Source organism: Cebus imitator, unplaced genomic scaffold (genome assembly GCF_001604975.1).
Source record: "Cebus imitator isolate Cc_AM_T3 unplaced genomic scaffold, Cebus_imitator-1.0 Scaffold356, whole genome shotgun sequence".
NCBI lineage: Eukaryota > Metazoa > Chordata > Mammalia > Primates > Cebidae > Cebus > Cebus imitator.
Window position 1 is genome coordinate 1,810,378 of NW_016107671.1, and position 12,899 is coordinate 1,823,276.

A 12,899-nucleotide genomic window follows, 5' to 3' on the forward strand; every position below is an offset into this window, starting at 1 on the left:
AAAAAAAAAAAAAAAAAAAAAGCTGTTCTAAATTACACCATTTGAATCTTTCATAAAAATTAATTATCAGCAACACAAATAATGATGACATCTATAATAGCTCATATTTATTTATTTTTTTGAGATGAGGTGCTGCTTTGTCACCCACACTGGAGTGCAGTGGTGCAATCTCAGCTCACTGCAACCTCTGCCTCCTGGGTTCAAGAGATTCTTCTGCCTCAGCCTCCTGAGTAGCTGGGACTACAGGCGTGTGCCACCACGCCTGGCTAATTTTCTGATTTTTAGTAGACACAGGATTTCATCATGTTAGCCAGGATAGTCTGGATCTCCTGATCTCATGATCCGCCCGACTTGGCCCCCCAAAGTGCTGGGGTTACAGGTGTGAGCCATTGCGCCCAGCCAATAGCTCCTATTTATTGAGCATATGGCCATATGCCAAATAGTCTTCCCAGGTTTTGACAAACACAATTTGGGCAACTTCCCCATAATAGGACTATCATGTAATTTATTTTCTTTTTAGACAGGGCCTTAAAAAGCCAGGCTGGTGTGCAGTGGCTACTCACAGGCACCATCATAGAGCACTGCAGCCTCGTACTCCTTGCCTCAAGCAATCCTCCCACCTCAGCCTCCCGAGTAGCTGGGACTACAGGTGTGCACCACCATGCCTGGCTTTCATGTAGGTTCTTGATTACACTTTGCAAATAGTTCTCATGGATGACAGATATCTTGGCCAATGACACACAGGGAGTTATGTGGCAGTAATGACAGGTAAGGCATGTGCTATGGCTAAAAACACTATTGCATATGTGACATTAGCAAGTTTATTAGTACTAATTTTTGAGACTTTTAACAATGATTGAGTGGTGTCAGGTGTGGTGATTTAAAATTAAAAATATGTCTGCAAATGTTTTGCTATTTCTATCTTTAGTGTATGGCCATACCACCCTGAATGTGCCTGATCTTGTCTGATATTTCTCTCTTTAAAAGGTAAAATTGGGCTGGGCACAGTGGTTCACGCCCATAATCTCAGCACTTTGGGAGCTCTGTGGAAGGACTGCTTGAGCCTAGGAGTTTGAGACATGCTAGGCAGTTTGGTGAGACCCTATCTCTACAAAAAATTTAAAAATTAGCTTGGCATGGTGACTCACACCTGTAGTCCCAGCTACTCAAGAAGCTGAGGCAGAAGGATCACTAAAGCCCAGGAGGTTGATGCTGCAGTGAGCCATATGCACTCCAGCCTGGATGGCAGTAAGATGTCCTGCCTCAAAAAAAAAAAAAAAAAAAAAAAAAAGGTGAAATTTATTTCCTCTCTTATTGAATGTAGGCCAGACTTAGTGATTTGCTGCTAATAAATAGAATGTGGCAGAACTAACTTCCAAAGGGAGATTATAAAAAGGATCACATCTGAGAAAAGCCAAATGTCACATCACAAGCACACTCAAGCAGCTTATGGACAAGGCTCCATGGGAGAAGAAACAGCTTGCCAGGATAAACTTATCAGCCACACAAGTAAGCCATATTTGAAAGCATATCCTCCAAGTGTAGTCAAGCCTTTAAATAAGCGCAACCTCTTGAGACACTTGGAGCCAGAATTGTCTAGCTTAGCTGCTCCCAAATTTCTGACTCACAGAAAGTGTGAGAAAAATACACTTTTATTGGCATTTTAAGCCACTAATTCTTCAGGTTCTTTGGAATGTGGCATCAGATAAGAAACATATTTCAGTACCTAGACAAGGGATGCTATTGAAACAAAAAGCTAAAAATGTCAGAGGGGCATTGGGACCACAAACTAGATGGAAGTTGGAAGAGCCTCAAAAATACTATTAGCAGAAACCTGCATATTTTTGAAAAGTCTCCTAGTGAGGGTTTAAAGAAAACTGAAAAATGTTACTGGAGACCGGGGGAAAGATATTCTTGTTATGTAATAGAAAGTTAGCAACATTGCTGCATGTGGTAACCGTGAAAAGTACAAAATAATACCTAAAGAACTGTGTAATGGGGCCAGGCTCATGCTATAATCCCAGCACTTTGGGAGGTCAAGGTAGGAAGATGAAGAGTTTGAGACCAGCTCGCGCAAGATAGGGAGACCTCATCTCTACCAAAAAAAAAAAAAAAAAGAATTAGCTAGGTGTAGTTGTGCACACACCAGTAGTCCTAGATACTCATGAGGCTGAGGCAGGTAGATCACCTGAGCCCAGGAGTTCAAGTTGTAGTGAGCTATGATCACACCACTGCACTCCAACCTGGGTGACAAAGCAAGATTGTGTCTCTAAGAAACAAAAACAAACAACAACATCAACAAAAATGAGTAATTTCACTTAGGAGACTTCCAAGCAGAATAATGAAGGTGCCTCCTGCCTTCTTGTTGCTTAAAATGCAAGAAGTGAGATAAGCTAGAAAAAGACTGTTAAACAGAAGTGAACCACAAAACTTGGTTTTGGAAACTCCCAGTCTCTCTGGAAAGCAAATGATGATAAACTTCAGAAATGGTCTCTGGACAAAGATAAAATCCAGAGCATTGTTAGGGAAACATAGTGTGTAGGTAAGCGGAGGGTATGTGTTCATATTGATCTTCTGAAAAGCAAAAAACAAGATCAGATCAGAAAGAAGAAGGAAGGAGCTAAGAATGAAAAATAGGTCCAGGGAAAGTGGTGAAATTCTTCAGGCCATGGTACAAGACTGATGACTCCGAAGGAGAGGGATGAAGCAAGATTGGTAGAAAAACTGCAAACGCAGGGTGGTATGAAGACAGTTTAAGCCTGGCTGATGGGAAACTGATTCACAGTTCCCCAGCTGAGGGGTCTGAGTTTCATAAGAATCGACTAGCATGAATACTTCTGTTATGGTCAGAAAAGTGACTGGGGGCAGCCCATAGGAAGCATGGCCTCAACATTAACACAATGATTATTTCAGAGAGGGAGCAGTGGGGGGACTTCACAGCAGATTATCTATTCTCCAAAGAAACCCTTGGTTTAGACCCCAGAAATGTCTAATGTGAGAATTAAGAGAATCGCCATTCAATGAAATTTATATAAAAGCTTCTGTCAGCAGCCTCTGCAGAAGCCCAAGGTAGAGGAAGCTTGATTTGCGTGAGAGTGAATGAACAAGTGAGCATGAGCATCAGGGGAAAGTGATCCTTAAGACTCAGTTCATTAGAAGTTAGTGACTAGGTTCCGCTCACATGCAAAGGGAGGGGAATTTGAGTTCAGGTTTTTTTATGTTTTGTGTATGTTTTTGAGATGAAGTCTCACTCTGTTGTCCAGGCTGAAGTGCAGTGGTGCAATCTCGGCTCACTGCAGCCTCTGCCTCCCAAGTTCAATGGATTCCCCTGCCTCAGCCTCCCTAGTAACTGGAACTACAGCCATGTGCCATCACGCCTGGCTAGTTTTTGATTTTGCATTTTTAGTAGAGATGGGGTTTCACCATGTTAGTCAGGCTGGTCTTGAACTACCTCAAGTGATCCTCCTGCCTCATTCTCCCAAAATGCTGGGATTGTAGGCATGAGCCACCATGCCTGGGCAGACTTCAAGTTTGAAGTGTGGAGTTTCAAAGAATTTGAGGGCATATTTTTGAAACACTATGATTGGCACTCTGAGTACAAACTGCTTATATTTCTACGACATGCAAAATATGTTCAAGGAGCCCCCAAATTGCTTGAGCCCAGAAATTCAAGGCTGCAGTGAGCTATGGTTATGCCTCTGCACTCCAGCCTGGGTGATAGAGCAAGACCTTGTCTCAAAAAAAAAAAAAAAAAAAAAAGCAGCTCCAAAGTCTCATTCATTTGTAGCATCAATTACTCTCAGTCCAGGATTTCCTTATCTAAATTGAACCCATGTGGATGAGAACAGCTTTCTCCTGGCACTCTTACTCTCTAAGCCAGCCAGCCAGTGTGAGCAAGCTATCTGGAAAACAGATCCTTCATCCTTAACGAGCCTTCAGAAGACTGCAAGCTCATGGAGAACCCAATTCAAAAGCACCCTGTTAAGCCTCTTCTGAATTTCTGAACCTCAGAACCTATGAGTGATGTTTATTGTTGTGATAAGACATTAAGTCTTGGGGTCATTTGTAATATTCCATTGAAATCTAGTATGAAATGCTTTTCATCATCCTTTTAATTAATAAGATTATAAAAAATACACGCCATGGATGTTGTAGGTATGAAGAAATTGGAATTCCTGGGTTTTTTTTTCTTAATTTACCATTGAATAGTCAGATGTTCCATTAAGACAGGACATTGAATGCTTTCTAATGTGGCAAGAACTGCATTTTAACTCTTTCATTTGCTAAAGACATACCTATAAGATTAACATTCCATCATTTCTCACCAGTGTGGACTGTCTGATGATGAATGGTGCTCTCGTACTCTTTATGGTCTTATACTTTTATACTCCTATGAATTCCCTGATGGGCTTTAAGGGCTGAACTATATCTGAAGGTTTTTCCACACTGCTTGCACACATAGGGTTTCTCACCAGTATGAATTCTGTCATGTTGAACAAGGTTTGAAGCACGACTAAAGGCCTTGCCACATTCTTTACATTCATGAGGTTTTCCACCAGTATGAATTTTCTGATGTTGTGTAAGGTAGCCATACATTTTAAAGGCCTTTCCACATTTTTTACATTCATAGGGTTTTTTATCAGCATGAATGCTCTGATGTGCAGTAAGGTGTGAACTACGTCTAAAGGTCTTCCCACATTCCTTACATTCAAAAGGTTTCTCATCAGTATGAATACTTTGATGTAGAGTAAGATTTCTATAGAAAGTAAAGGTTTTTCGGCCGGGCACGGTGGCTCACGCCTGTAATCCCAGCACTTTGGGAGGCCGAGGCGGGTGGATCACGAGGTCAAGGGATCGAGACCATCCTGGTCAACATGGTGAAACCCCGTCTCTACTAAAAATACAAAAATTAGCTGGGCATGGTGGTGCGTGCCTGTAATCCCAGCTACTCAGGAGGCTGAGGCAGGAGAATTGCCTGAACCCAGGAGGCGGAGGCTGCGGCGAAAGAAAGAATGACTGAAAAACCATGGCTACGCAGACTTGGCTATGTGGCAGATGTGTTCTCACATTTGAACCAAGGGAGCCTGTCACTTTGAGAAAAAATAACTGATAATGTTTGTTACTAATGATAAAAAAAAAAAAAAGAAAGTAAAGGTTTTTCTACATACCTTACATTCATAGGGTTTCACACCAGTATGAATTTTCTGATGTTGATTAAGATATCCATGCAAGCTAAAGGTTTTTCCACATTCCTTACATTCATAGGGTTTCTCACCAGTATGAGTTTTCTGATGTTGAATAAGGTTTGAGCCAGTACTATAGGCTTTCCCACATTCCTCACATTCAAAAAGTTTCTTACCGGTGTGAATATTCTGATGTCGAGTAAGATTTCTATACAAAGTAAAGGTTTTCTTACACTCCTTACATTCAAAGCGTTTCACGTCAGTATGAATTTTCTGATGTTGTTTAAGGTAGCCATATAAGCTAAAGGCCTTTCCACATTCCTTACATTCATAGGGTTTCTCACCAGTATGAGTTTGCTGATGCTGAAAGAGTTTTGAACCAGTAGCATAGGTCTTCCCACATTGCTTGCATTCAAAAAGTTTCTCACCAGTATGAATATTCTGATGCCGAGTAAGATTTCTATACAAAGTAAAGGTTTTCTTACACTCCTTACATTCATAGGGTTTTCCACCTTTATGAATTCTCTGATGTAGAAGAAAGTATGAGGCAGTGGTATAGCCCTTCCCACATTCTTTACACTCATATGGTTTTTTACCAGTATGAACACTCTGGTGTACAGTGAGCTGATGACCTCTTCTAAAGGCCTTTCTGCATTTCTCACATACATATGGCTTCTCATCAGTATGAATCTGCCCATGTTCAACAAGATTGGAACGCCTACTAAAAGTCTTCCCACATTCCTTACATGTATATGGTTTTTCGCCAGTATGAACCCTCTGATGAATTCTAAGGTGTCCACCTTGACTAAAGGCCTTCCCACATTCCTGACATTTATAAGGCTTCCCACCATTGTGAATTCTCTCATGCTGAGCAATGTGTGAGGCATATATAAAGGCCTTTCCACACTGCCTACATTCATAGGTTTTCTCACCAGTATGAAATCTCTGATGCACAGTCAGTTGATAACCACTTTTAAAGTTCTTCCCACATTCTGTACATTCATAGGGTTTCTTGCCAGTATGAAATATTTGATGTAGAGTAAGTTGATAGTCACTATGAAAGTTCTTCCCACACTCTTTGCATTCATAGGGTCTCTCAATAATATGAAACCTGTGGTGGAGAATAAGCTGACAACCACTACTAAATTTCTTCTGACATTTCTTACATTCATAGAGTTTCTCTCTCTGATACATGCTCTGATGTTGTGTAGAGGATATATCTGTATCATAAGTGGGTACTTCTATGTAGCTGATTATCTCACATTGTAAATCCAAATCTGCAACAAAAGAGGACAACAACAACAAAAAAACCTTTGTATTTCTACACCAGAGAACAAGAAACCTTTTTTTTTTTTTTTTTTTTTGAGACGGAGTTTCACTCTTGTTACCCAGGCTGGAGTGCAATGGCGCGATCTCGGCTCACCGCAACCTCCGCCTCCTGGGTTCAGGCAATTCTTCTGCCTCAGCCTCCTGAGTAGCTGGGATTACAGGCACGTGCCACCATGCCCAGCTAATTTTTTGTATTTTTTTAGTAGAGACGGGGTTTCACCATGTTGACCAGGATGGTCTCGATCTCTTGACCTCGTGATCCACCCGCCTCGGCCTCCCAAAGTGCTGGGATTACAGGCTTGAGCCACCGCGCCCGGCCTGAGAACAAGAAACCTTATGAAACAAATAAAAGCCAACACTCACAATAAGTGAATGGCATACAGAATTCAAAAATATGGTTATAAAATTTGAAAAAGTCCAAGAAGAAGAGTTCAGAGGTATATGAGAGTTTATGTAAGATAGTGAAATTACTGATTGACGACATAGGTAACATTTAGGTGGGGGCCAGAATCTGCTATCTTGGCACTGTTGAAGACCAAGTGAATTACAACTGAGAGAAGAAAAACCTTGACATTTTTATTCTGAACCTATCATTGATTTCAATGAAGGTCAGTGTTGAAGAATACATCCTTTAAGTTCCTCAAGTGAGTTTTCCTTGTTCTTACAATAAAATACAAACCCCTTTCCAAGAACTCCTGCTTACCTAGGAGGCCTCATGTCAAAACAATAACTCTTTGCTTCCTATTCTCTATCACAGTCCATCTGTTCAACACCTAGAATATAGTACAGTTGTACCTCAGTATCTGTGAAGGTGCAGTTCCAGGACCCCCTGAAGATCCCAAAACCCAACCCAGATATAGATGCCCAAGTCCCTGATATAAAATGGCATAGTATTTGCACATAACCTATACACATCTTTACCGTATACTTTAAATCATCTCTGGTTTACTTACAATATGTAATACAATGTACATGCTATGTGAATACCTGTTCTACTGTATTGCTTAGAATATAATGACAGAAAAAAGTCTGTATGTGGTCAGTACACATAAAGTTTACAAATATATGTTTGATCTGAAGATGGTTGAATCCATGAATGCAGAACCCACAGATACAAAGGGCCAACTGTACAAATTACCCCAACGCTTAATGCTTTCCACAGACTATTTAACCGTTCAAGAGTCCTTAGACTTAGACATTTCGCAGGCTGAATCCTTCGTATCCTTTATGTTTCAGGATAAATGTTCTTCCTTTAGAAAGGCAGTACCTGCTAACTCTGTCTATCTCAACTGTCTGTCCATCTAGCAATCAATCAATCATCAAGACAGGATCTTGCTCTATCACTCAGGCTGAAGTACAGTAGCCCAATCATAGTTCACCGCAGCCTTGTACTCTTTGGGCTCAAGCAAGCAATCTTCACACCTGAGCCTCTCAAGTAACTGGGACGACAGATGCGCAACACCCCACCTGACTAATTTTAAAATTATGTGTAGAGACAGGGTCTCACTGTGTTGCCCAGGCTGATCTCAAACTCCTGGGCTCCAGTGATCTTCCCACCTCAGCCTCCCAAAGTGCTAGGATTACAGGCATGAGCCACGGTGCCCAGCCCATATTTCTCTCTTTGTCTTTCTCTTTGTTTTCTTTGAGACAAGGTCTCACTCTGTCGCCCAGGCACAAGTGCAGTGGTGTGAACATGACTCACTGCAGCCTCAACCTCCTGGCTCAAGTAATGTTCCCACCTCAGTCGCTCTACCAGCTGGGAACATAGGTATGCAGGCACCATCATGCCTGGGTAATTTTTTCCATTTTTATTTTTTGTAGAGATGGGGTTTTGCTATGTTGCTGAGGCTGGTCTTCAACTCCTGGGCTCAACTGATCCTCCCACCAGGCCTCCCAAAGTGCTGGGATTACAGGCATGAGCCACTGTGCCTGGCCTTTGTGTCTCTTGTTTAATGTTCAATAATCCATTCCTTTGTTGTCAATTATGATATTGTTAATTTTTTATTTGACATTCTCTTTATCTATATTGCCCTAAACTTCCCCAAGAGCTCATTGTTTCATCGCTCGATTATAATGTCAGGCCAATATCCCTGATAAACATCAATGCAAAAATCCTCAATGAAATACTGGCAAACAGAATCCAGTAGAACATCAAAAACATATTCACCACAATCAAGTTGGCTACATCCCTGGGATGCAAAGCTAGTTCAACATACACAAATCAATAAACATAATCCACCACATAAACAGAACCAAAGACAAAAACCACATGATTACCTTAATGAATACAGAAAAGGCCTTTGATAAAATTCAACATCCGTTCATGTTAAAAACCCTCAATAAACTAGGTATTGATGGAACATATCTCAAAATAATAAAAGCTATTTATAACAAACTCAAGGCCAATATCATATTGAATGGGCAAAAGCTGGACACATTCCTTTTGAAAACCATACAAGATAAGGATGCCCTCTCTCACCATTCCTATTCAACATGGTACTGGAAGTTCTGGCCAGGGCAATCAGGCAAGAGAAAGAAATAAAGGGCATTCAAATGGGAAAAGAGGAAATAGAGTTGTCTCTGTTTGCAGATGACGCAATTTTATATTTAGAAAATCCCATCATCTAATGCCAAAAACTCCTTAAACTGATAAGCAATTTCAGCAAAGTCTCAGGGTACAAAATCAGTGTGAAAAATCACAAGCATTCCTTTACACCAACAACAGACAAACAGAGCCCAATCATGAGTGAACTCCCATTTACAATCACTACAAAGAGAATAAAATACCTAGGAATACAGCTAATAAGGAGTGTAAAGGACCTCTTCAAGATGAACTAGAAACCACTGAAATAAGAGAGGATGCAAATGAATGGAAAAACATTCCATCTTCATGGACAGGAAGAACCAATATCATCAAAATGGCCATACTGCCCAAAGTAAATTATAGATTCAATATTATTCCCATAAACTAACATTGACATTACAGAGTTAGAAAAAACCTACTTTAAATTTTATATGGAATCAAAGAAGACCCCGTGTAGCCAAGACAATCCTAAGCAAAATGAACAAAACTAGAGGCATCACGCTACCTGACTTCAAACTATATTACAAGCCTACAGTAACAAAAATGGCATGGTACTGGTACCAAGACAGACATATAGACATACAGACATACAGACATATGGAGCAGAACTGAGACCTCAGAAAAAACATCACATATCTACAACCATCTGATCTTCGACAAACCTGCCACAAACAAGCAATGGGGAAAAGAGCTCCTATTCAGTAAATGGTGCTGGGAAAACTGGCTAGGCATGTTCGGAAAACTAAAACTAGACCCCTTCCTTATGCCTGATACAAAAATCAACTCAAGGTGGACTAAAGACTTAACTGTAAAACCCAAAACCATAAAAACCCTAGAAGACATAGACATGGGCAGAGACTTCATGAAAAGGCCGGGCGCGGTGGCTCACGCCTGTAATCCCAGCACTTTGGGAGGCCGAGGCGGGTGGATCACGAGGTCAAGAGATCGAGACCATCCTGGTCAACAAGGTGAAACCCTGTCTCTACTAAAAATACAAAAAATCAGCTGGGCATGGTGGCACGTGCCTGTAATCCCAGCTACTCAGGAGGCTGGGGCAGGAGAATTGTCTGAACCCAGGAGGCGGAGGTTGTGGTGAGCCGAGATCTCGCCATTGCACTCCAGCCTGAGCAACAGAGTGAGACTCTCTCTCCAAAAAAAAAAAAAAAAAAAAGACTTCATGAAAAAATGCTAAAAGTCATTGCAACAAAAGCCTAAATTGACAAATGGGATCTAATTAAACTAAAAAGCTTCTGCACAGCAAAACAAACTATCATCAGAATGAATAGACAATCTACAGAATGGCAGAAACTTACCCATCTGACAGGTCTAATATCCAGAATTTACAAGGAACTTAAATTTATAGGTAAAAACCAAACAACACATCAAAAAGTCAGCAAGGGATATGAACAGACACTTCTCAAAAGAAAACATTAATGTGGCCAACAAACATATGAAGAAAGCTCAACATTATCATCACAGATCATCAGAGAAATGCAAATCAAAACCACAATGAGATACCATCTCACACCAGTCAGAATGGCGATTATTAAAAAGTCAGGAAACAATAGATGCTGGGGAGGCTGTGGAGAAATAGGAACACTTTTACACTGTTGGTGTGAATGTAAATTAGTTCAACCACTGTGAAAGACATTCCTCAAGGATATAGAGCCAGAAATACATTTAACCCTGCAATCCTATTACTGGGTATATACCCAAAGAAATAGAAATCATTCTACTATAAAGATACATGTGCATTTATGTTTACTGCAGCACTATTTACAATAGCAAAAACTTGGAACCAACACAATGCCCATCAATGATAGACTGGATAATGAAAATGTGGTATATATACACCATGGAACACTATGCAGCCATAAAAAGAAATGAGATCATATCCTTTGCAGGGACATGGATGAAGCTGGAAGCCATCATTCTCAACAAACTAACACAGGAACAGAAAACCGAATACTGCATGTTCTCACTCATAAATGGAAGATGAACAATGAGAACACATGGACACAGAGAGGTGAACAACATACACCAGGGCCTGTTGGCGGTTGCAGGGTAAGGGAAGGGAACTTAGAGGATGGGTCAGTAGGTGCAGCAAACCACTATGGCACACATATACCTGTGTAACAAACCTGCACGTTCTGCACATATATCCCAGTTTTTTTCTAACAGAAAAAACACCGCTGGTTTTTAAATCCCATTCTCCACTAAAGGAAGCACGCTCCTGGGAGAAACAGCTGATTCCTGGGCCATGGGAGGGAGAAAACAAAATGAACCTGAAAGTAGTACCAGGAAAGAAGTCCTCAAAAAAAAAAAAAACAAAAGGAGCAGGGTATTACACGAACACAGAAACCAACCTAAAAGAGCCACCATCTGTAGTTGGAAGAGTATGGGTACAAAGAAATAATGTAATATTTGATTATAACTTGAAGTATAAAACAAATATACATGAGTCTACACTGATAAATGAGAAGAAACAAATCTGTCTTATAGAAGAATTCCAGGTATTAGATATTAAACCCTATGGAATGTAAAGCTTAATTCCCACTCCTGTGCACCTGCTCCCAGGTTGGGCTAGACTTAATGAGTTGTTTCTAAAGAACAGATGATGGAAAAGGAAAAAGAGTAAGTTTGGAGTGAAGAAACCTGGCAGATGACAAAGGTTTCCTGAAGTCAAATGATAAAGGTTAATATCGGCTAAACCGTCAGCCAAATGATAAAGATTAATATCACCAGTGATGTCACATGGATATCATGTACCCCTGATGTAATGTGATGAAAAGGGTACTTCACTTCTATTACACAGTCTTTCTTAAAACTAATACTTCTAGCCTAATTACAAGAAAAACAACAGACTCGGATTGGGAGATACACTACTAGCATGGTCTGTCAAGACAGTCAAAGTCATGAAAAACAAAGAAAGGTTGAAAAAACTGTCACAGAACAGAAGAGACTGGAAGATAAGACAAATATATACAATGTGGTATCCCAAACTGGATGGATCTTGGAACAGAAATATGAGCTACATGGAAAAACTGGTGAAATCCCAACAGAGAGTCTCATGTCAGTTTCCTAGTTTTGACCAATGTATTTTAACTATGTGAGATGTTAACAATGGTAGAAAGTGGGAGAGGTGTGTACAGGGAATCTCTCTCTGCATTACCTTTGTAAATCTGTTAATTTTGTACATCTAAAATTATTCTAAAGTTAAAAAGTTATTTTAATAAAAGATAATTACCAGTGGTCTGTGCTTGGTTAGTAGAGAAGAGAAAAAAAACAAAAACAATCATTGCACAATACTTCTGCAATAGGCTTGGCAAAAAATGTTTAACTTTACTCTAATCATGAGAGGAAACCATCAAACCTATAAACCTGACATTCCACAAGAAAACTGGAGTAGACATTCAAAAAAGCCAAACTCCAAGGGAAAAACATAGTAGGGTGACACAAAGGTAAAAATCCTAAGACCTAAATGCAATGTATGAATACACAGTGGATCCTGAAAAGATTTTATAAATGATATTTTTAGAAAGAGCATAACAAATTTAAGTATAGACTCTATAGTAGATAAGACGAAATTACTATTATAATAATATTGTGACTTTGAAGGAGAATGTCTTTATTCTAAGGAGATACACATGGTTAAGAGGTGAAATTTAATTATTGCGGCTACTTATCATCAAATGAGCCAAGAAGAGAGGTGCATATATACAGAGAAAAAGTAAGGCAAAATGTTAACAACCAAAGATGAATCTATGTGAAGGGTAATTAACTGTATACATATTATGTATATT

The 12,899-nt window shown here is 40.0% G+C and overlaps 2 protein-coding genes across 4 annotated transcripts in view; both read right to left on the reverse strand.

Annotated features, from left to right (window-relative positions):
• The window catches only part of ZNF607 (zinc finger protein 607), a 66,718-nt gene that overhangs the window by 38,493 nt on the left and 15,326 nt on the right, over window positions 1–12,899 (reverse strand). The window lies entirely within an intron of this gene.
• The window catches only part of ZNF573 (zinc finger protein 573), a gene marked incomplete at its 5' end in the record, with an annotated part of 19,244 nt that continues 10,109 nt past the window's right edge, over window positions 3,765–12,899 (reverse strand). The window contains 2 exon segments of the mRNA XM_017506406.2: window positions 3,765–4,781; window positions 5,165–6,460. Of these exon segments, the coding sequence (XP_017361895.1) occupies window positions 4,375–4,781; window positions 5,165–6,460 (1,703 nt within the window).